This window comes from Heptranchias perlo, chromosome 2 (genome assembly GCF_035084215.1).
Source record: "Heptranchias perlo isolate sHepPer1 chromosome 2, sHepPer1.hap1, whole genome shotgun sequence".
In the NCBI taxonomy this organism is placed as follows: Eukaryota; Metazoa; Chordata; class Chondrichthyes; order Hexanchiformes; family Hexanchidae; genus Heptranchias; species Heptranchias perlo.
The window spans coordinates 24,443,201-24,468,607 of record NC_090326.1 but is presented as its reverse complement, the minus strand read 5'-3'; the positions used below and the strand labels follow the sequence as shown (position 1 = coordinate 24,468,607).

General features: G+C 39.6%; 1 protein-coding gene across 1 annotated transcript in view; it reads left to right on the top strand.

Annotated features, from left to right (window-relative positions):
- Window positions 1-25,407, top strand: part of osbpl10b (oxysterol binding protein-like 10b) — a 215,459-nt gene that overhangs the window by 159,486 nt on the left and 30,566 nt on the right. The window contains exon 7 of the mRNA XM_068001223.1: window positions 7,514-7,660. Coding sequence (XP_067857324.1) covers window positions 7,514-7,660 — 147 coding nt within the window. The remainder of the gene's footprint in view (window positions 1-7,513; window positions 7,661-25,407) is intronic.

The window sequence follows — 25,407 nt, the reverse complement described above, 5'->3', positions numbered from 1 at the left end:
TTTTTAATAGGCCCTCAAGTACAGCTCCAGTATGCATAGAGCTTCTAAAAAGTATTACTGAGTTATATAACTAAGCCATGGAGCTAGGTTAGGAACATAGGAATTGCTAGATGAAGAAAGACCAAGGTCCATCTAGTTTGACTTCTAGCATCATGGTAGTCACATGATATAATGGTAAAGGAGTTGTTGAATAATCATAGCATCAATCTCTATCAGTTAGTCCACAACAGACCCAGATGTGAGGCGAGGAAACCCCTAGTTGCGGGGAGCTTTGGGAACCATAGATCCAAAGATGCCTGTTCCTCCCAAGCATGTTACACTTACCACATGTCATGTCTCAAATTGCTCACATGCTGTATCCATATATTATTTTCTGAAATAAATTTATCTAATTTGCATTTGACTGAATCAACACTTCCTGCTTCCACCATCTCCCTAGGAAGCCTGTTCCTTAGATTTATCACTTGCTCAATGAAATAATGTTTCCGCAGCTTAGTTTTGAATTTACTTCAAGTGCAGGCCATGTCCTCTGGTTCTACTGTTCTGGACAAGATAAAATAGCTGATCATGGCCTATATTATCTAGTCCCTTTAAATTCCTAAAAACAACTATCGTATCACCTTTCTGCCTTTGCTTTTCCAGTGAGAACAAGCCCAATTTACGTAATCACTTGTCATAATCTAATCTCTCCATCCCCATAATCATTTTGCTTGCTCTCTTTTTTTGTATCTTTTAAATAGTTGCAAAATCATTTTTGTACTGTGGAAACCATAACTGTGTACAATATTCTAAGTGCAGTCGCTCTAATGATTTATAAATTGGCAGGATTACCTCACTATTTCAGCCCAGTATTGACCTTGAAATACAACCCAAAATCTGATTTGCTTTATTCACTGCCACCGAGTATCGTTGGGATAGTTTTAGTCTGTTGGCAGTCAGGACTCCCAGATCTCTCTCATTTTCCATGCACATTATTTTCTTTCCAGCAGTAGTCTCTTGGATTTTTTGTCCCCACGTGAAACACTTTGCATTTCTCTACATTGAATTTCATTTGCCACCTGTCTGCTCAATTTCCAAGTATATACAAATCCTCATGTTTTTTTTTCAAAAAATATACTTTATTCATAAGATTTGCAGCAATACATACAATACAGTTGTTATATCACATTCCAAATGTACACAATGCAGATTATACAATTTGCGGGTTAAATCAAGTACAGTTCAATGAACGCATTGTACGTAATTACAGTTCATGACACTCTCGGGTGCCTCATTGCATTACACTCAATACAGATTATTGATAACAGGTCCGTTAAAGATTCTTTACAGGTTCATTACAGATTCATTACAGTTACATTACATCAATTAGAACTTTACTTCTGCCCGAGGGGGTTTTCCCTGATTGCAGCCCCTCGGTATACAATGGTGGGAAGGCTCTAAACGGTTGCCTTTCCCCACAGAGCCTTTGCGGCGGCCGCACCCATCCTCAGTGCATCCCTGAGCACGTAGTCCTGGACCTTGGAATGTGCCAGCCTGCGACACTCGGTCGAGGACAGCTCCTTGCACTGGAAGACCAGCAAGTTTCGGGCAGACCAAAGGGCGTCTTTCACCGAGTTGATGGTCTTCCAGCAGCAGTTGATGTCCGTCTCAGTGTGCGTCCCCAGGAACAGCCCGCAAAGCACAGAATCCTGCGTTACAGAACTGCTCGGGACGAACCTGGACAGATACCACTGCATTTCTCTCCAGACCTTCTTTGCAAAGGCACATTCCAGAAGGAGATGGCTGACGGTCTCGTCTCCACCGCAGCCTCCTCGGGGACAGCGCGCGGTAGCGCTGAGTCCGGGAGTGCACGAAGCATCTGACTGGAAGGGCCCTTCTCACCACCAGCCAAGCTCGGTCTTGGTGCTTGTTTGAAAGCTCTGGCGATGAGGCGTTCTGCCAAATGACATTGACAGTCTGCTCGGGGAACCAACCGACAGGATCCACCATCTCCTTTTCCCGCAGGGTCTCGAGGACGTAACGTGCGGACCACTTGCTGATCGCCTTGTGGTCAAAGGTGTTTTTCTGCACAAACTTTTCCACGAAGGACAGGTGGGGCGGAACGGTCCAACTGGATGGAGCGTTCCGTGGCAGCGTGGCCAGGACCATCCTTCTCAACACCGGGGACAGGTAGAATCTCAGCACGTAGTGACACTTTGTGTTTGCGTACCGAGGGTCTATGCACAGCTTGATGCAGCCGCACACAAAGGTGGCCGTCAGGATGAGGGCAACGTTGGGCAAGCCTTTCCCCCCTTTCTCTGGAGATTTGTACGTCGTGACCCTGCGGACACAGTCCACTTTTGATCTCCAGATAAAGCGGAAGATGGCTCGGGTGACTGTCGCGGCGCATGAGCGAGGTATGGGCCAGACCTGCGCCACGTACAGCAACACCGAGAGCACCTCGCACCTGATGACCAGGTTCTTGCCCACGATCGAGAGGGATCGTCTGTCCCACAGTCCCAGTTTTTGCTTAACCTTGGAAATACGCTCCTCCCAGTTTTTGGTGCACGCCCCGGCCCCCGAACCGGATCCCCAGCACCTTCAGGTAATCCGACCTGACGGTGAAGGGGACAAAGGATCGGTCGGTCCAGTTCCCAAAGAACGTGGCCTTGCTCTTGCTACGATTTACCCTGGCCCCCGAGGCCAGTTCGAACTGGTTGCAGATGCTCATCAATCTGCGGACCGACAGCTGATCCGAGCAAAAGACGGCGACGTCGTCCATGTACAGGGAGGCCTGCATCCCTCCTGATGGACTCAGCAAAGGGCTCGATGCAACACACGAACAAGACGGAGGAGAGAGGACAGCCCTGCCTGACTCCAGATTTGATCCTCATGTAGCTTATTCTGTTCAGCTTTGGAGTTTACCACCTTCATTAGCTTTGTATCATCTGCAGATTTATCCATTGTGCTTGTGACTCCTAGCTCACTGTGACTGTGGTCTTCAGCACTATAATCATGGAGTGTTTAACCATAACAATGAACTGTTCAAAAAATACAAAATATTGTACACTTAAGTGATTGCTTAAGTTCCATAAGTGGAAACATAAGTTCACTAACAAATCATATAGTTAAAGTATTAGCATACTCAGACTGAGCTACATTCTATTAAAGCACATCTGGTGGCTGGAAGGGGAAATTAGCGCACTAGTTAGGTGGGATTGCATGGGGAAGTGAAATTTGGCTCTGAAATGGGTGGCGATGAACTTTCTGGACTGATTAAGGATATTACAGGTATAGAGTGAGAGAGATGGATCACAGACAACTACTTGTCGGAGAGAAAGTAGTAAGGAAATATTTCATTGATTAACTGACTGGCCTAAATCAGTTAAACTTCTGTTCGAGTTCTACAGACTTTTATTGTGATTTCTAGCTATCTACACCAGATGGTGCTGTACAAGAGGTTCTGTTTGAACCCTGGAATATTTTGCCTTAAGAAAAGTGTGACAGCCTCGGAATTTCATGATAAGTGCGACTCGCTCAAGTGTTACATGCAGTTATCACATGACTTAACATAGCCAGTCCGTGGGTGTTTGGTGTTCAGCCCAGTTCCTCTGCAATCATATTGGAATCATACTCTGCTTGCTTTCTTGTTTTAATGCAAATAAAAGTGCTCATTGAACCATTTGTGTTTACATAAGAGACGATTTATGCTGTCCTCGCTGGTAAGTAATAAGAATGGGGAAAGCCAAAGGATTTCTATTGAACATAGTTTTTTTGTAAATGTGCCTCTGTATTTTGTTTTTGTATTCGAGGTTGACGTTTTTGCATATTAACATCAGCAAATTAATTTAATTGATAAAACCGATTTGTACCTGCTTAAGGGTTTGGCTCTCCTAGTACTTTTTTTAATACTGTATCTCTGGCTTGTATTGATTTTTTTTTCCAGTTGCCTGCTTATTTAATACTGGAGGCTGACTGAAATATTTATTGTACTGAACACTGAAATGAATGTTGAGGAAGGGGGGTCATCTGACTTGATTTGCTTTTGCTTGCTGATGTGTTAAGTGCTGCTGCTCGCTGGATGTTTAGCAGGTGGGGATCTCTGCTGTGATTTGCAGTTCAAATGAAGTAAACATCAGTTTCTGTGTCAGTAAATTTTTTACCATGACAGCTGATTGATTATTGATCCAATATAAAATCCACATTAACGCTAGTGAGTTACATTGGTAGCTGTGAAAATCTGTTTTCCAGAGCAACATTAATTCACACTCCAGTGCTAAAATTGGTGTATAGTTCATGAATATAGTCTGTTAGTTCATTTGCATAACCTTTTACAATTTTGAGATGACAGGAAAATATTAGTGAATTAACTCTCATAACGAATATCTCCACAAAAATTTAAAATGTTGTGAAATTTCACACTAGTTCATCAAGCATGTTGCATGCTGCTATACTGTTGAACACAATTTTATTCCACTCATAATGAAGACCTTTATTGTTTGAATAAATGAGATAGTTAACTGGTTATCTATTTCTACCATAGGCTTTTAAAAAATTTGCACCATACCTGACTGGTAAGATTGATGAGAGACATGCCTCAACCCTCTCCAAATATTACTTTTAAAAATTATATTTGAACAAGCTGCTGAGAGGTGTACAAGAGTAGCATTGGTTTACTTGCCCACCAGTTTCCCCCTCTCTAATGTTCTTGTTTTCTTTCAACTTTTGGTCCTTATTTCCAGGTTTGATTCAGGAATCTATTTTAGCTAGCATCCAGATGATGAACTAAACAATAAGAATTGTTTTATATAGTTGACTGTTTTTCTTTTAATAAATGGGTTGGAACTATTTTGGTAGATGTTTGTGGTAGTATGGATGCTGGAAGGTAAAATGAGCTAATACCCATTCCCCCTTAGACTGAAGGGTGTACTTATTATGCAGTTTCTCTGGATTACATCTGCCGATTTGAGTGTTCTTCACCAAAGATTGAGAAGTTCACAAAGTTCTAATTCTACCATTATTGAAACTTTGACTAAATGGTCTCATCATGCAAACTGACCAACTCAAATATAGAATACTAGATAATTTAATTTAAAACATTGCTGAATGCTAAAGCCTTCCCTCTAGGTTCTCCTATGTTTGTCCCTTTACACTCATGTTTATCTTCATTGCATGAATCAGTGAATCATGGCTGATTAAATTAATCTAAAATGGCTGTTTTTTCTACTTTCCTAAGTGTCAGCTTTTGCCACCAATGATCAGTTCCTCAGCTACCAGCAACTGTGATATTGATTCTTTTCTGACTTCTCATGGTTAAGTATGTTGTCCTCAGTAATTGTTGGAGGACTATATTGGACAAGATGTCCATTATTGTGGTGGCTCAGGTTTCTGTTTTCTAGCAGTTGAATTCTCTGCTGACTGCAGACGGGCAACTGTTATAACTTTTAAGACAGATTCATCCTTCGCGTCACAAGATCCCATGACCATCTCTTCCTCAATGAGGTAAAACAGGGACTACCATACATTTTGATTTAATTCCTTAATTCCCTAAGAACCAACGTTACCAGTGCAGGGAAAGTCTGAAGTGCTTACAGGTATGAGAATATATTTCTAAGTGCCTAGCCATTGGTTAAGCTTCTTATTCTTCATCTCCCCTCATCAATATTGATCATAAATATATACAGATATTCTGTAACATTGCTCATGGTGAGTTATGATATGCAGTTTAATATTATACCATATAATGCACAGTATGGTACTCTGATATAGTGAAGTAGTATCCTTTTTAAAACCACAGTCTAATTGTTAAGTAAAGAATGGAATTGTGCACAATACTGTTTCAAACACCTGGGTACATATATCCTACAGTTCTCACACCAGAAAGGGTAGCTGAGCATCATGCTGTGCTCCTAGGTGACCACCAGAGTAAGCTATAAGAATGCAAGCAGGAGCTCCAAATGCCCTCCAAATTTCTTGCTCCCCATTGGAGAAATGCTCAAGATTTCCATGCAGCGCAGTTTGTGAACTCTGACTGAGAGCTTAGACTAGCATCGCTTCATTCCACGGCACTCAGTAATGTAAGACTGAACTGCCTTAAACTTGTTACAGATTTTAAATTTTAAAATCTGTAACAAGCTTAACAATTTTAAAACCACTGTGCAAAAGCATGCTGCATATGGCGAAGGCTCTATCATGTGGATTATTTAGAGAATAAATAAAGACTGAGAACATGTTACAAGAGTGTATCTTGGATTCACAGTCAACCAAACCTTAAGAATGTGAACATGTTACCAAGCCTTTTCTTTTGAGCTTTCTTGTTAGAGGTTTCCTTTGGGAATTATGTTGGAGGGAGAGCCACCGGCATCCTTCAATCTCTCTCTCGCCACCATGCAGCCAATTTAGAATAGCATTGACAGATTTCAGAGAGCAGTTCACCTGCGTGTTTCTTGACCAGTCAATTTAAGGGTCCAGGGAGATCAGAGAGGAAACTTGGGAAAAAATATAGAGGTATATCATACCCTCAGAATTGTGCTAGAAATAATTGAAGGGTGATGGCTGTTTCTAGGTAGATCCTCAGTATATGAAAAAAAATTCCATTTATATGCATTTTTTTCTAAGCACTTAGATATGCCAGTTCAGCTTTACAGAAAAGGAAAACTGCAATTTTATCATTTCCTGCAGTTTCATTTCCTATTTAATTTTTCATATTCTATCTTGAGAGGGTTGTATAAATAAATGACAGTTGAATCTCCTGAGGAGTGCATGCATTTTATTGACACTGTGCAATGATACTACTTAAACGCAGCATCTATTTAACTGTTCATTCGATTAAGAGCCCTTTCATGCCTGGACAGCCAGCTTAGGGTTACAATGATAGAGAGCGAAAAGATGGTGATTGTCACATTTTGAAACATGCTGAAGTAAAAGATTACTGGGAATTTTGCAAACCCTGACGCCCACGTGTGCCAGCAGAAGCTGTCAAACTTGCTTTCAGAAGAAACTGGTTAAGTCTTGCTTATAAGGTCATGCTTGAGAGGCTTCTGAGCATGCTGTTTGTAATTAAGGCTATGTATCCTGATGTCACATGACTGAATGAAAAGGATGGTTTCACATTTGATTGATTTCTAATCCAGTGGAGTGGGGGGAGGGGAGAGAAAGCTAGCAACCAGCTCAGAGTGAAACTGCCGCCAGCTTTGTCTGCCTGCTATCACTAAGCTCACAGTACAACACCTGCATTTAGACTGATGTCAAACTTGAATGCAAGACCAAATGGTTTGCAGTCATGCAGAGTGAGTTCATCACCTTTCATTTCTAAAACAATGGCTGATGTAGTTATCTCAGAACAATGAAACCGTGCTGTGGAGCCTTACTTAACCGATTCTGCTTCCAGTAACGCTGCTTTGTGTGCGTAAAGGGAAATGCAGTATAAAAGGGGGGAGGGGGAGAACAAACTGATGCTAGCTTCAAAACTGTATATTTGAAAAGAATTTTCCCATCCCATCCAATCAGCTAAATGATTATTATTTTTTATCAGCATCAAAGTCCTGAAGTGATAAATCCTGAAGATGAGATAACAGACGGCGAGGATAATGTAGAAGAAGACTTGGGAGTCATGGATGATCAACGTAGTGTTATCCTACACCTCCTTTCTCAACTGAAACTTGGCATGGATCTTACTAGGGTATGTGATCAAATCGAGCATTTAGCTGGTGAATTCAAGTGTTTAATACTGAATGAACGGTATTTGTTAGCTTCTTTGTATAGTACTACACATTTAGATAACTATTGTTAAAAGTAGCTGCAGAAGAATGGATGTTTGGAAGAAGTCCAAAAGCTGTAATTTAGTCAAAGTTTCCTGTGACAACATGAACCATTATAGGGCAGCTTTAAATGCTCCTATTCTTTCCACTTAGGATTTTGAACTGAAAGATCGAATTGGTAACACATACCAATTGTCTGCTGTTGGAAGTGTCATGAGTGGATTTTATGAATGACAGTTGGTAGCATTGTTGTGGTGACCTGAATATAATGGTAGTAAGGCTAATTGCGATATCCGTGGAGCAGAATAATCTCGTGATTCACTGATGCTAATTTCAGAAGTTTACTGGTAATTATATAATTAGTATAATGGGCCATAATACTGTCATATCTCTGGCATAGTTGTCCAATTCTATTTACTACCAATTCATGCTACAGTAAGTCTCTTGAGGAAACTGTATTGAGACCTATAGATGTGTCAGAGATGTTAGCACACTGATTTTTAATCCTTTTTCTCTCTTTAAATTGCAATTGTCATTTCAGTGAAACCTACCAGTATCTGTAGTACAACAGATATATTACACTTTAAAGGGCCTGAGTGTAATGTGTTTGATTTTGTTTCTGTATTTTGAAATGGTCAAAAAATTAAGTTTTATATAAATCAAAAATCTAAAATATAGATGCTTTGACCTTTTTTTCCCACATCTGCTTTTGAGTTTCTTAAAATCGGCTACCGCTAGTCTTGTTGAAAAGAACATGGATAGGAAATGGGGAAAATGTTATGCAGATCGCTACTTATGTTTGTAACTGTGGTGTAAATTTTACTGTGTGATTTTAAAAAAAACACTTAACAAAAGAATGATCCAGCAAGCATGGGTAATACTTTTGTGTGTGTTTCTTTTTAAATTCATAAATGATTTTCTCCAGCCTATCTTTGAACTCAAAGTTGTCAGCATTTTTCAATTAGCATGACTTGTTGCACTTCACTGAGATATCCACAGTCCCATGCATAAAGATTGCAATAGTTTGAAGTGCTATTGAGAAAAAAATACTGAAAATTAGCAAAGATCCCTTGCTTTAATCAAAGACTAATCAAGTCAAAAGGTTAAATTCTTCCTTGTGCGTTCAACTTCCACATACAAATGAAATTTCTCAATCAAAAGGGAAAAATAACAGGGGCACTGGCCATTTAAGAACTTTGCTTCATATCCTTCCAAGTTGATCAGATGTTATTCCTCGCCCTTGTTATATATCAGACTTTGCCCTGGGCTATGGGAGTCAAACAAGACGCTTGGGCAGAGGTCTGGTTGATGCTAATACCTAGTTTTAAGATCTGCATTGAATATAATGGCTCCTTCTTAGTGAATGACACCAATGACACTTGTTTGTCTTGCATGATTTCCAGGGTGTGATGACTGCTTTACTCTTGATAAAAGTTCCTCTAAGGATCACACTTTCTGGCCCAGGTCAGAAAGAGAAGCAAGTATAGATAACGACTACTCTCCAAAATGTTGCATAAAGGTAGCACACAGAAGGCCAGAAAGAAGGTGCCGAGGGTCCTCAAGCACACCAGATCTGGTCACAAAATTGTCTGACCTCCAAATTTGCAGCCACTCCAGTGCTATCTGACACCAGAACACGGAGAGTGACTAAAGCACTGAAGGCTTTGCAAAAGTGTTACAAGCATTGATTTCAGCAAAGTATTCTACAAGGGTTTACATTCTAATCAATTCAGATTCTGACGTGTAGTTTGCACGAGTCTCCTAGACACAGGATCAGCCTTGTTCAGTAAATACGGTTACTGATACAGTTCCTACAAACACAGGAAGAAATCATTGAAAATGCTCTCCTGAAAACTTATTCAAAAAATAGGTTTTAAACCATTTCCTTATGAAAAGCCTCTCTAATCAGTGGACAGAATTTATTCAGATAACCAAGGCAACGACTTTCCAACACCAGCGCCAAGACTTGTGGTAGACATCATTAGCTTTTCATCGGCACCAGTCAAGACCTTTCTTATTGTGCAAATCAACCAAAACAAGTTCAATCTATTCAGACATCCAGTATGAGATCCCAGACGGCTTAAGAATATACCCTTTTGGAAACAGGGTGACCAAGATGAGGATGAACCTTAGCCCTTTTATGTGCTGCCTCAGAATCCTTACTCACCAGGTATTCCACCCAGGAAATTGGGTAGTGCAGTGGATTAGTGTGCTGCCCTTCCACTTCTAGTACCTAGTTATGAATGTCTCTTCGCTGGCAGTTAGGCACCTAGGTGAAATGGGTTTAGGCTGATACTAGTAGGTGTGGATCCACAGCATAAAACTGCCTATATTTTGACATAGGATGACACTGAATTGGCAATGTTATTCAGAGAGGCCATTAGGATAGCTACTGAGGAAAGTTGAAAAATTCTCACTTGTGCAGTAGTGGACATGCTAATAGTTGGGATTTAAAGAGCTTGAGGCTGAAGGTGGGTGGCATAAAGTCTTCCATTGCTGGCTGGTGACCATGACTGCCAAGATTGTGTACTTTCATATAAGGATTATAGAGCTGCACAGAATGTACTGGACGTTTAATATTAAAGACAGTACATTACCAAAAGAAGGTTCTCCCATTTGACTTCAAGTTAGCACTAGAAATATTTTTTTTATTCGTTCATGGGATGTGGGCTTCGCTGGAAAGGCCAGCATTTATTGCCCATCCCTAATTGCCCTTGAGAAGGTGGTGGTGAGCCGCCGCCTTGACATATATTGAAATATTCACCAAGCGTTTGTCTGTAGTGGTGGTCTCAACAGATTGTAGCACCTACATCAGAGCTTCCCGTTAATGTGCAACAAAGGTAGTTATTTAGTCGGTCTTGAATTTACTAGGGACATTTTCCTTGTAAATTGGAAAAAAAAACTAGCTATAATTAGTGCAGCACCAACTGTTCATAAGGGTCTGGTCTCATACAGCTTTGGGCACAATCTCATTACCACTAGACAGCTGCAGCACTGTAGAACTCAAAAGCTTGCATATCCTAGCAGGAAGTAAGATACAAACTCAATGCCATAGAGAGATCTTCGGCTGATGGTGGCAGCCATTTTGAGACCATTGCAGTTGAACTTTCTTTCACAGTGGTTCCTGAAAAGGACAAATGCATTATTTGAAAATATAGAGATCAATCAAGAGGTGGTAGATTCTTTAAAATGGTGGTAGCAAAAGGCAAAAACATTAATCTGTAGACACCATATCAGTCTCATCCTGGTGACTAATGCCTCCCTCACAAGCTGGAGTGCACGTGTAAAAGAGGGAGGGGAAGAGAATACACTCAAGAATATGAGCCTAAACGCATTCCTCCTAGCACAGAAAAAGGTTCAAACCATCGTAGGGCTAGTCCAGCTCTTCAAAGAACAGCTCTGCAACAAATTGATCTGCTTGAACAGAACTTGCTACCATAGTGAAGTATACAAATTATGTGGAAGTCGCTGTCTCTTAAGTAGCAATGCCTTGAAGATATGGCATTGGTTTCAGGAAATTCTCTGATCACCTTACAGGCATGCAGAATCTCTCAGCAGAGACAAAGTCCAGCTACAGAAATGGACTCCACTGCAGAATAACTCAGATGCTCTTCAACAAGCGGGTTAGACAGAAATGATCTCTTGACAACCTCTCATTACAAAAGATTAGTACGATTTTGATGCAGGAGCTCTCAATGGCCTGTCTGTCCCTTGCAATAGGAATGTCCTTTATGCTTTTTCTGTTTCCTTTTATACCCAGGATCAAACTATTTGGAGAAAACCACAGGCATCTTAATGACTCCGTACTTGCCATGGAAAACTTGAGTCCTGGATATCTTTGCAGGAGCATCACTGAACCCTCATGATTTAAGGTTACAGATGGAAAGACAAATGTGCCTAATGCCCCTCAAAGCTACTAGTTGATGGACAGGCTCTTAAGAAGGATCAGACTAATCAAATGGGTTTTTTTTCTTCCAGTGGAAGAGACCCTCCAAAAGTCTCTGTTTGCAAAAGGCTCTGCAGATCAGAATAAACTAATAATCAAAACAATAAAGGAAACTGAACCAAAGTAGTTCATCTGTTATGTAAATAGAAAAAGAAATTGAAGAAAATACATGATGGAATGGCCATTTTTAACTGATGCCACAATCTCAATGAAAACACTTAATTTACTGGGATGAAAGTCACCCACTGCTTAGAATGAGTCATGTGTCAAAAATCTTCCATTTTGGAACCTGTGATGAGAATAAGAGGTATGTTTATCTGTGTAAGAGCATGGATCTGTTAGCGAAAAAGTCAGTGAGTTTAAAATGGGGAAACCCATGATACATTCGCACTAACATTTTCACTAACAGTGAGCAGAAGAAAGTATACTGCCACAATTTTAACCTATTGAGGTGTAACAATACAGCTTTCCTTACATAATGAAAGACTGTCTACTACCTCATTGAGAGTCTGTGTTGCTGCTGTTAGTCTCTTGTCCATCCCTGGAGGAAAGTTAGTGTCCAAATTCATAAAGGGCACTTGGAAAGTTTAAGCATTGAGCATACGTAGGTGTTGTCAGTTTACTCTTGCTGCAGCCACCTTTTTAGACCAATATAAGAAGGGTATGCCTGGACATTGTGGAAGGCAGCTCTTTGTATTACGATTTTTATCTAGCTGTTCAAGACACCAATCATTTCAGTGTAGTTGTGTTCCAGACTGGCTCTAACATTTAGCCGATTTGAGTTCCCACCTCCAGTTATTGCATGACTTGGTATAATTCATATGTTTATGGAAGTTGGACAAATAGGGCAGAATGTAAGATTACCAACCCTAGCTGTGGTCTTGTTCTTTCAATGTATTTCAGCCTCCACATACAAAGTTCTTTACCTTCCTGCCCTTTGATCCTCTTTCTGACTTTGGAACAACTGGAACTTGATCTTTTTCATGTGTATATTATGTTCTCTCATTGTTTCTACTTGGTCTTTCTGTCTCTTCTAGTCAAAAGACAGTGTGTTACATACAGTGGACATGGGAAAGAGCATCTGAACAAGTTGGCTGTGGATGGCACAATGTTCTTAAAGGGCCAATGTCTGGGTTTTTCCCCTGTTGAATGATTGTGTTCATTTGTATGTGGAGGTTGAAATGCTCTCAAAGAATGAGGGAAACCATGTCTATGGTAGGTAATCTAATTTTATCTGTAGGATTAAAGAGGTGATTATGGTGATTAACATGGCATACTTAATTCTACAAAGTGCCAATTCAGTTATTGTCATGTTGTGCTGGCCAATCAAGATCACATATTGAGCTTTATTAGTCCTGCCTAAACTTCATGCCCTGTAGGATGAAAAATAACTAACATCTGTGAGATTATCCTTAGCTTTTAACTGATAACTTGTAAGTGGTTATTGATAGATGAGCAGGTTAAATCTGCATGTCAAGTTTCAGTGGACAACAGTGACATAACCTCAAAACTGTACATTTCTGATAATCACAAATCCTATACACTTTCACTGTGAAAGCACTCTGTACTCTAATATTGAAGTGCTGGACGGGAAGCCAATAAATTTGCCAATGGACAGGGAATGGGTGTAACTAGCTCAATGGATCATTAGATACATTTTGACATGAGGCATTGCGCTTGCATGTTTGGGGTACTTGTGCAGAATTTTTGTGAACCTTTTGCAAACAATTGATGCACTTTCTTTGAGCCAATTTTCTCCCCTTCCTCTCCTGTTGAGGTATGGTTTTACAGGCATTGGCCACCCTCTGGTACCTCACCCAAATGACCATTTTTTTTTAATGTATGGCTCCATTGACTGTTGACATTCTATTCAACTGTGGTGGTATCACAGCTGATCCTGATGTCCACATCAGCTCACTTTCTAGCAGCAATCACTGGATAGCAATCAGGAGCTGGAAACCTGGTTGATTTCTGCCCCCAACTCAAGATACTGAGGCCAGTTATAGCATCCTGGCTGAGGTCAGTTCACTCAACACAGACTGGGGACTGTATGGCTTCACCAACAAAGCCACAAAGGGAGCACACTTTTTTAAAAAAAATCTTTCAATCTTGCTGGACTGTAGATTTTATTATTTTGTTACTGTATACCAGTGACCTTTTCAGCTATAGTTTATTCCAGTGTAAATTATTTTTGTTGTCGAAACCAACTATAAGAAACACACTTAAAGAACTGATTATTTTTGAATTTCCAAGCAAAAATATACATTTGCAAATTATATAATTCATAAGTTTCATAACTTTTCCAAATAGGCTCCTCTCCAGTACACAAAAATATTTAAAGGAGCAGTATTTGAGTTGTGCTTGAGTATTTTGTTTAAAATGAAGGCACTGGGGAGGAATTTCTGTTTACTGTTTGTCGCAACGTATTTAAACACATATAAAGGACCTGTTTATGATTTCATTACAAATACCAAACACGAGAAATATCCCCTATTGTGCTGTTCCTTTACTCACCACATTTTTAGTCTTATTTTTTGTTTTGCTTTTTACCACTGCATTTTTTTTCTGCAAAGACAAAAGTTGCAACTATGTGCTGGATGGTGGTACATTTAATTACTTTATTTTCTGATTTATGATCTCTGGAATTAGCTGGTCTCAGCAGGAGATGGCAGCTACAATTGGTCTCTGTGCCCCTGGGCTAAGGAGGGGAAATCAGCTAGGACTCTCACTCCTTATCTGTAGTCAGAAGTGAAACACTTTCAAACAATTTCACATGAGGAAAATTACTTGGCACCAGTGCTGTGAAATGCATCCTGTAAATGTAAGTGGGGCTACAATTCCTGTAATATCACAAAACCACTTATTAAAGTGGCCCTACAATATAAAGGGGTCAAAAGAGACATACCTAGCAGCTGAGGTGAAAACACTTGATAAGTATCACACAAGAGATTTATGGCATATGGAATTAAGGGCAATGTCACTAAATGGACAGAAAGATGGTTAGAGAGAAGAAAGCAAAAGGCAGCGTTAAAAGGAACTTTCTCAGAATTGAACATGTAGTGAGTGGTGTTCCATGTGAGTTTGCATTGCTGTTACTTACCATACATATAAATGATCTGGACTCGAATTGAGGGAATACTATTGAAACATGCTGATGACACCAAATTGGGTATAGCAAATTGTGACAAAGGTTGCAAAAGAATGCAGGTGCTCATGAGCAAGCAGGATGGGCAGCTGTAGTTCCATGTAGAAAAATAAGAAGTAATGCATTTTGTAAAGAATAGAGAAACCAAATGCATCTTGAATGGAAAGGTTTTAAATAGAGTAGAAGAGGGATTTTAGTATGCAGGTCATTAAAGGTGCCTTTACAGTGGATGAGGCCATACAAAGACTCTTTGGTTTTGTATCTAGAGGCATAAAATACAAAAGCAAGGAAGTGATATTGAACTTGTACAAAACCTTAATTAGACAGCAGTTGGAATATTATATCCTGTTTTGGACACCCCATTGTAGGAAGGGTATAAAAAGCAGTGGAAAAGGTGCAGTGTAGGATATTACCAAAGATCAGCAGTTACAGTTATGAAGAGAGATTAGAGAAGTTAGTGCTTTTTTTTAAAAAAAAAACTAGAACTGAGGAGGTTATGGGGTGACCTTCAAGATTATGGTAGCGTAAAACGTGATCGAATCATTCCATTGGGCAGTGACATAAGAAATTTTGGGATAATCACAAAGAATTAGAGGAAGTTAGAAAAAAAAACTCTTTACACAGGGTGCTTTGTATGTGGAAAAGTCTGTCACAAATTGTTGAGCAAGTTCTATAAGTTCTTTTAAAAGGGAACTAGGTGCTTGAAAAGAAAAATATTGAAGGGTGTAGGGAGTGATCGGACAGTGGGATTAGCCTAGGTACTTCATGTGGAGAAAAATACTGGCACAGACTTTAGGACCAAATGGCCTGCTTCTGGACTGTTAACATTCTATGATTTTGATACTTGCATAATTTAGGGTGTGTATCGACAACTTGCCTTTCATGTATCGTCCTGCTGAATAACAGTGAATGCATAACTGTTTCACATAACAAGTTTCTTTGAAAATGTTTGACCAGTTGTTCTTTTTTTCAGTATGTCAACAGGAAGTAATTTTGTAAAATTGATTGTTGCCTGGGCTTTTCTGCTGTGAAATCGCTTGCTGCATTTAGGACTATTTTGCTACAATTCCTTCAATGCAAGTTCAAATTTGGTTTTGTTTTTGCCCAGTGCATCAAGTTACTGTTTCCTTTCGCAAAAGATTATCCACATGGGGTTGAAAGAACCAAAAATTGCTTGAGAGAATGCAGTACAAGAAAGTCACAGAGAAAATGTGGCCTCTTGCCTGAGCTGAAAAACAAAAATAGTCACCCTAGTTAACTTAATAGTCAGTCAGAAGCTAAGCATACTTTGTTTAGCCAAAATTGGAGTCAGAGTTTTCTTTTAATTGTCAAGGAGTAACTGCTGAATAAATCACAAATGTTTCAGTGGTCTTTAGTAAAAGCATGGAAACTTTAAAACAAAATGCAAGCAATAATGTGTCCCATATTCTATTTTACTGTGTGTGTGCTCTCAGTTTCTTGTATTTGTTTGTCTGTGATGTGCCTGCTTTGAAAGCAATTTCTGTTCTCATTAGCAATAAGGCATCTTATCATGTTCTGTAGCTTTACGCCAGAGTTGTCCAATACATTAGCCACTAGCCTTTTGTGGCTATTCGGGAAACCAAATGTAACTAATTGCATTTCTGATTAGAAAATAAAAAGTGTACACTTTTTGTTGGGCTTATGATCTCAATACTCATTCCCACGGTGTATGCATGTGTACGTTAACCTTTAAGTGCATTTATTGGTAAAATTATAAGACAAAAAGCAGAGTGAGTGTTTTTTGGTCATTGTGAGTGCTTTACTTCCTTGGTTTCTGAATGGTGGTAGATGTTTGGTAAGTAAATATACATGTGAAATACATTTACCTGTATTGTGAGTTGTATGCAAGGCCTTTTCTAGCAAAATTAGTGCATGTGGTTAAAATGGTATCACCGTAGCTACACCTGTGGCTAGACAGCAATTTCTATTGGACAACACTGCTTTATGCACAACTGCCTTCACCTATGTTGTTTGAGTGATAAAATATGTACATGTTGGGCATTCATTATGTGAATTGGGTATTTATTGGGTAGAGTAATGAAAAACAAGGAGTCATTACTGGGGGTCCAATCTAACTAAGAGTGAGGTTCTGGTAGTTTATATAATCATCAGAACCCCTTGATTAGATTACAGCTTGAAATAAACCATTCCTGTTACAAGTAATATATACTGAACATTTTGTTTCTATTTGTTAATCTCAAGATCTTCAGCCTTGGTCCAGTGCTTAGAAGCTTTACAATGTTAGTTTGCTCTGCCAGCCAGGAGCTTCACCCACTGATAGCATAAACTGGTAATTTGGGTATGCACCAGAGAATTTATTTTAATGGTCAGAAATTCAATGCACGCCTAAATTTCCATGTTAGATTAGAAGTAGCATTTTCATCGTCTGTCTATATAGACGATGAAAATGCTTTTTCCAATCCCAACACTGTGCACTTTCCGACAGCTTTTTCCATTGTAAATGCTAATGTCCACATTTATAATGAAAACTGCCCATATAAACTTATTGCAAAGTAATTGCACCCTTGCTCCAGTGGATGTGCTGTAACGCCACCACTAGTGGGAAGTGTAATTACAGATGGACAAGTTTAAATGGGCAACTTCCATTATAAATATGGACAAAGGAATTTATAATAGAAATACAAGGGCAGAATGTATGAATTTAAAATGGGGACTGAATTACATCTGCACACCTTGGTCCAGTTAGCCCCTGGTCTCTACCCCAGTTCACCTGAACGCTACACCTGGTCTGAACTCCCCCTGTGCAACATCACAGGAGATCAACTAGTAATAATAGACAGCTGATGGAAGTTGAAGCTGTTTAATGTTATCATTTGTGGCATCTTAGGGGTCAATTTCCACGTTTGGTCTGCCAGCCAGGAGCTTCAACCGCCTAGCATAAACTGGTAATTCGGGTACACACCAGAGAATTTATTTTAATGGTCAGAAATTCGTGATCATAGCACGCCTAAATTTCCAATTTGCAGGGCCAGTGCACGAGCTTCCCTGCCAGCCGTGCAGACTTGTAAAATTACCCCCCCCCACATTGTATTTTTAGTCCTTTGAAACTTTGTGGTAAACTGACTGCAAAGAACACTCTGGTATAAAGTTCACAAAGGTATTTAAAAGTGCACATCTCTCACCATCAGCTCCAGTTAGAAATATAAAACTACCTGAATTATCTTGTTTATGGGCCTCATGAGCTGCTACAATATGTGCCAGCTCTGCTCGGCCCCCGATGAAGATCAGCATGGGTTGAAAATGTAAATAGGGTAAAATGGCACTGGGAGGCTGGCACAGCATCTGTTTACCAAAACCAGTGCTGCCATGTAAACATACCTTAAAGTGCTGTGGAATATTACTATCACTGATTATAGGTAATCTACAGTGATTGCGTTAGAATGATATGTTCAGTATATATTATAGTGCTTCTATATGTATTGTTTAGTTGTCCTGTCTCTTGATATAGCTTGTATACACAGCCATCTTTTTTTTCCCCCCCAATCCTTGTCTGCAGTTTCACAAATACTACTATGAGCACCATGAAGCTGGCTTTGTTTCTTCTGCCAATACAAATCTAGGATTCAAAAATATCTTGTCGAAATCTTTGGAAAACAAGCATGCCATTTAGAATAGCTTTTTAAAAAAAAATCCAACAACCCTGGAAATATTTGTATTGCAAAATGTTGGATGCAGAATATCTTAATAATCATTGCAAATTAAAATGAACTGGAATAAACCTGTTTGATCCTCCTGTTAGGAGAGTTACTTTGACTCTCAATGTGGCTGATTTATCCTTGTACAGATTTGAAGGTTTCATATCTCGTGAGTGACAAGTTGGACTACGGAAGTTATTTTCACTATGGCTGAAGATGAACTGATTAAATGTGGAGTGGGAAAGATTGGTCAGTTTTGTATGTAATGTCCAGTGAATTATGCAAAGTAGAAAATTTCCTTCCTGCAACGATGCACCTAGAACTTTGGGAATTGCACTTTTAAAATGTATATAACTGCATTCCCTTTACTTCCTCTTGACCTCTATGATTATGCACACTTATTCAGTGAGATTAGTACTTATCCAACAACTACCATTGCATTGCATTTCTAACCATTTCTGGGACTTGTCTTACAATGTCAGTTCTGCAGTGGAAATATTTACAGACTGTCTTACCTGTTGAGCCTGAGATTGAAGATTGTATGATTTACTCAGAGGTGGGAGAGAACAAAAACAGAAGAGGAAATAAAATAAGAAAACAAAATATAGTGAAGAGAAGGAAATGGAATGGGAAATGAAGCCTGGCAAGAGATAATCTGAGGAAATAAAAGCAGGTGAAAGAGTGGTTGAAAGAGGAAACAGAAGTGGAAAAACAACAGGAATGAAACAGAAAATTTACATAGCTTGAAAAATATTTGTACTTCGCCTCCTTTCCTTTTCTTCCTCCTCCTTCCTTTTTGTTTCCCCTTCCCAAAGGTGGCACATGCTGAGAAAGTGACGATACTCATTTTTGGTTTAAAATGTAACCTGTTTTGATGTGTGTCACTAAAAATAAACAAAGTTCAATATGATTATAAATGAGTTTTCAGTGCAATTACTCCTTGAACATAATTCTCACTCCTAATATTTTCCAAATGTTGACAGCTGTCCCCCCCCCCGCCCCCCTTCCTGTGTACTTTTCATTCCTCTATACATAATTGCCCCTTATAATCCCCTGTCTTATTGTCTCCTTACTTTGCCTCACTTTCTATGTTGTTTACTCTTCATCCCATCATCTACATGGCAGGTTCACCTTGCATCACACTTCCATCTTTATTTCCTCTACCATTCCCACAACTTCACTCTTGGAGGTATCTTTAGTGTCAAAGCACATGCCTTCTCTTATTCTTACTCATTACAGTAGGGAAGAAAAGCATTCTGCAGGTGAGCAGCATTACATTCCACTTAATGCTTTCGTTTGGTCTATACATTTCAGATTTATGGGCAAGCATATGTATAACACTACATTGTGGCTTATAGACTATATCATCATGCTTTGCAAAGAAAAAATAAAGTTAACACGACTGCAATGTACTTGGTAACCTCTTTATACAAAAATAAAGCATAGCAGCACTAGTCAACAAATGACTCAAGTTAGCTGCAGGATTCTTATTGCTACCCTGATTAACCCTTTCCATTCTGGCCTATCATATTCCCTAAAGTTATTAACCTTCAGGTTATTCACTATTCTAAAATGCCTTGTGCATGATTATATCAGCTAAACTCAGTTGATAATACTCTCGCCAGTAAGATTGAATGTTATGGGTTCAAGCCCACTCCAGGACTTGAGCATGTAAGGTAGGCTGACAAATAATTCAAGAACGTTCATAGGTAAGAAGAAACAAGAATGGTGCAACACACTGTGAACAGGTTCTTTTTGAATTAAGCAAGACCGTTGCACTAAAATTGTGGAATTTTAGGATTTCACCAGTTAAAACTCATTTAGAAATGATAAAACCATGAGTGCTATTTCTCAGAATTAAAATAACCATACGGACTGGTTACTAGTGAGGCATCCTGTTCTTTTCCTTTTATGTATTTCTAATTAAAGGAAGACTTGCAAGCCATGTCAATGGTAGCACTCTCGCCTCTGAGTCAGAAGGTTGTAGGTTCAAGTCCCACTCCAGAGACTTGAGCACATAATCTGGACTGACACTCCGGTGCAGTGCTGGGGGAGCTCTGCACTGTCAGAGATGCTGTCTTTCGGATGAAACTTTAAACCGAGGCCCTATCTGCCCCCTCAGGTGGACATAAATGATCACATGGTGCTATTTTAAAAGACAGCAGGGGAGTTCCCCCCAGTGTCCTGGCCAATATTTATCCCTCAACCAACAGCATTAAAACAGATTATCTGGTCATTATCACATCGCTGTTTGTGGGACCTTGCTCTGTGCAAATTGGCTGCCGTGTTTCCTATGTTACAATAATGATTGCACTTCAAAAGTACTTCATTGGCTGTAAAGTGCTTTGGGATGTCATGAGGTTGTGAAGGTCAATATAAAGGAAATAAGAGGGGCAAAGAGTGTATGAGAATAGATTAGCAGGTAACATGACAGGGAACCCAAAAATCTTTTATAAACATATAAATAGTAAAAGGTAATCAAAAGGGATGATTAGGGGCCAAAAAGCAGATCATCTTGTGGAGGCTGAGGTACTAAATGAGTACTTTGCATCTGTCTTCACTAAAGAGGAGGATGCTGCCGATGTCAGAGTAAAGGAGGAGGTAGTAGAGAAATTGGATAGGATAAAAATAGAGGTACTTAAAAGGTTGGCAGCGCTCAAAGTAGAAAAGTCACCTGATCCAGATGAGATGCATCCTAAATTGCTGAGGGAAGTAAGGATAGAGATAGCGGAGGCTCTGGCCACAATCTTCCAATCCTGTTTAGATATGGGGGTGGTGCCAGAGAACTGGAAGATTGCAAATGTTACACCCCTGTTCAAAAAGGGGAGAGAGGGATAAACCCGGCAACCAGAGGCCAGTCAGCCTAACGTCGATGGTGGAGAAACTTTCAGAGACAACAATCCGAGACAAAAGTAATTGCCACTTGGAAAAATATGGGTTAATAATTGACAGCCAGCACGGATTTGTTAAAGGAAAATCGTGTTTGACTAGCATGATTGAGTTCTTTGAAGTAAAGGAGAGGGTTGATGATGGTAGTATGGTTGATATATATAATGACATTTAAAAGGCATTTGATAAATTACCACATAATAGACTGGTTTGCAAAATTGAAGCCCATGGGATTAAAGGGGCAGTGGCAGCGTGGATACGTAATTGGCTAAGAGACAGAAAACAAAGAGTAATGGTGAATGGTTGTTTTTCAGACTAGTGGGAAGTATACTGTGGTGTTCCTCAAGGGTTGGTATTAGGACCACTGCTCTTTTTGATATATTAATGACCTGGACTTGGGTATACAGGACATAATTTCAAAGTTTGCAAATGACACGAAATTTGGAAATGTAGTGAGTAGGATAGTAACAGACTTCAAGAGGACATCGACAGACAGGTGAAATAGGCAGACACATGGCAGATGCAATTTAATGCAGTGAAGTGATTCATTTTGGTAGGAAGAATGAGGAGAGGCAATATAAACTAAATGGTACAATTTTGAAGTGGGTGCAGGAACAGAGACACCTGGCGGTTACATAGAAATACATTGAACTTATAGCCTGGAAACAGGCCATTCGGCCCTGTGGGTCCATGCTGGTGTTTATACTCCACACGAGTCTCCTCCCACCCTCTTTATCTAACCCCATCACCATATCCTCCTATTCCTTTCTCCCTCGTGTTTATCCAGCTTCCCCTTAAATGCATCAAAACTAGTCGCCTCAACTATTAGTCTTTGTGGTAGCGAGTTGCACATTCTAACCACTCTTTAGGTAAAGAAGTTTCTCCTGAATTCCCTATTGGATTTATTAGTGACTATCTTATATTTGTGGCCCCTAGTTCTGGTCTTCCCCGCAAGTGGAAACATCTTCTCTACGTCTACCCTATCAAACCCCTTCATAATCTTAAAGACCGCCCAGTCATCCCTCAGTCTTTTTTTCTAGAGAAAAGAACCCCAGCCAGTTCAGTCTTTCCTGATAGGTATAACCTCTTAGTTCTGCTATCATCCTAGTAAATCAGTTTCACAACTTTTCCAGTGCCTCTATATCCTTTTTATAATACGGAGACCAGACTGTTCACAGAATTCTATATGTGGTCTAACCAAGTTTAATATAGCTTCCCTGTTTTTCAATTCTATCCCTCTAGAAAAGAACTTCAGAGCTTGGTTTGCTTTTTTAATGGCCTTATTAACCTGTGTCACTACTTTTAGTGATATGTATTTGTACCCCCAGATCCCTCTTCTCCTCTACCCCATTTAGACTCTTACTTTTCAAGAAGCATGTGACCTCCTTATTCTTCCTATCAAAATGTACCACCTCACTTATCTTTATCAAAATTAATTTGCCAATTACATGCCCATTCTGCAGGTTTATTAATGTCTTGTATTTTGTTGCAGTCCTCCTCAGTATTAACTACACCCCCCAATTTTGTGTCCTTCCCAAATTTTGAAATTATACTTCCGATTCCTGAGTCCAAATCGTTTATGTAAATATTGAACAACAGTGGTCCCAGCACCGATCCTTGTGGAACACCACTTCCCATCTTTTGCCAGTCTGCCTAGCTACCTTTTAACCCTTGCCCTCTGTTTTCTGTTTTGTAGCCAGCTTGCTATCCATTCTGCTGCTTTTCCCCTGACTCTGCATGCTCTGACCATAGTAATGAGTCTACTATGTGGTACCTTATCGAAGGCCTTTTGAAAATCCAAATATGTTACTTCTTCAAATAATTCAATAAGGTTGGTCAAGCATGACCCGTTTTGAAATCTGTGCTGACTATTCATTATTATATTTTTGGCTTCTGGAATTTTTTTTCTGTTACATCTTTGAGATTCCATTATCTTTCCTACCACCAATGTTAAGCTAATTGGTTCTATCTCACTTTTTTTTAAATATAGGAATAACATTAGCTGTCCACCAGTCCTCTGGCACTATTCCCTTCTCTAATCAATTTTTGTATATGTAATAATGCCTCGGCTATCTCATCTCTAACTTCTTTTACGTATGTACACAAATCTTTGAAGGTGGCAAGACAAGTTAAGAAGGCTGCTTAAAAAAGCATACGGGATCCTTGGCTTTATAAACCGAGGCATAGAGTACAAAAGCAAGGAAGTTATGCTAAACCTTTACAAATCAATGGTTAGGCCCCAGCTGGAGTAGTGTGTCCAATTCTGGGCACCACACTTTCTAAGGCCTTGACATCCTAGAGGGTGTGGAGGAGATTTACTAGAATGGTACCAGGGATGCGGGACTTCAGTTACGAGGAGAGACTAGAGAAGCTGGGGTTGTTCTCCTTAGAGCAGAGAAGGTTGAGGGGACATTTAATAGAGGTGTTCCAAATTATGAGTGGTTTTGATAAAGTAAATAAGGAGAAACTGTTTCCAGTGGCAGATGGGTCGGTAACCAGAGGACACAGATTTAAGGTCATTGGCAAAAGAACCAGAGGTGAGATGAGGAGAATTTTTTTAGCGCAGTGAGCTGTTATGATCTGGAATGCACTGCCTGAAAAATTGGTGGAAGCAGATTCAATAATAACTTTCAAAAGGGAATTGGATAAATACTTGGAGAAAAATTTACATGGATATAGGGACTAATTGGATAGCTCTTTCAAAGAGCTGGCACAGGCACAATGGGCCAAATGGCCTCCTGTGCTGTATCATTCTATGATTCTATGAAAAATGATAAATGTGATGTTTTATATTTGTTGACAGAGCCCAAAGTAATGTGATGAATATAAAAGTTGGATAAAGTTCCACATTTGTTTAGTTCATGAACAGTTATTCAGTTATAGCTTTTAAATACACTAACTGAATTATTAACAGTGATAAATTAAAGTTGAGCTACATTAAGAAATAGATCAACATTGGCACATTCCTAATATTTTAGATTGCTATAATACATCAATACAATAACTCAATATAAGACATTGCAACTTATTATGACAGTAGTTATTCATTTCAATTTAATTGACCAGTGAAATGAGATTATTAGGATTGTGAGAAATCTTTCAATTTTTAGTTCACAACAGCATTGGTCTCGGTGATCATTTTTAGCTCTCAAAACACTGATAGCTCAGTTGGTTTAAGTTAGTGAGTAACTGAGCATGCAGATGAGGAAGGTATCAGATTTGATCCTTGTTCTCTGTTAAGTTAGCTTTTCTCAGCTGGAGTATAGTAGGAATGCTACAGTTCGCCTCTAAGCCCTCGGGTCTGGGAGGTAACCAAGTTCCCACCTTTGATTGCTATCATAAGCCTTTGCTGGAGGTGCATGTGTTGTCCTCTGGTGAAGATGAGATTGGGTTTGGCTGTGATTCTTCTGTGGTTGATAGTTTGCTGACATTTACTGTGTAGACTCACCCATAAAAGAATGCCCACTTAGATAAAGTATTGGGGGTGCCAAGGCCTTTAACCCCCCCCCCCCCAACCCTGCAAGGAAAGGAGTTTGTGCTTCTAGGAGAGGATAGGGAGGAAATTGGCAGAAAGAGGAGAGGGGAGGGAAAACCTTGTGATGTTGTTGTCATGCTGCTTGTCCTTCATTTCAAGAACATGTGTTTTTAACATGCGTAGTATTGCTTGTGGTTAGTCTGAAACATGATTGTGATGTTTAGCTAAACCCCTTAAAAATAGTGACTTACACAAAAGTTTTGAAATAAACACTGAATATGGGATAGTTGTTGCATATTCTTCTGTCAATCAGAACCACAGTGACCCTGCAAATAGCTCCATAAGCATTTATCAGCCACCAGAGTGATGCTCTTATGATAGTGGGCCACCGTAGAAATAAAAATCCCATCTGCCACTTCATCAGCCAATCTTACTGATTTCATTCTCTGCTCAACAATCACGCAATTAACTGCAGATGCTTCTGATTGTTTTCTGCCAGATGCTGCTTGCAGCACAAGCTTCCCTAGTAAAATTTA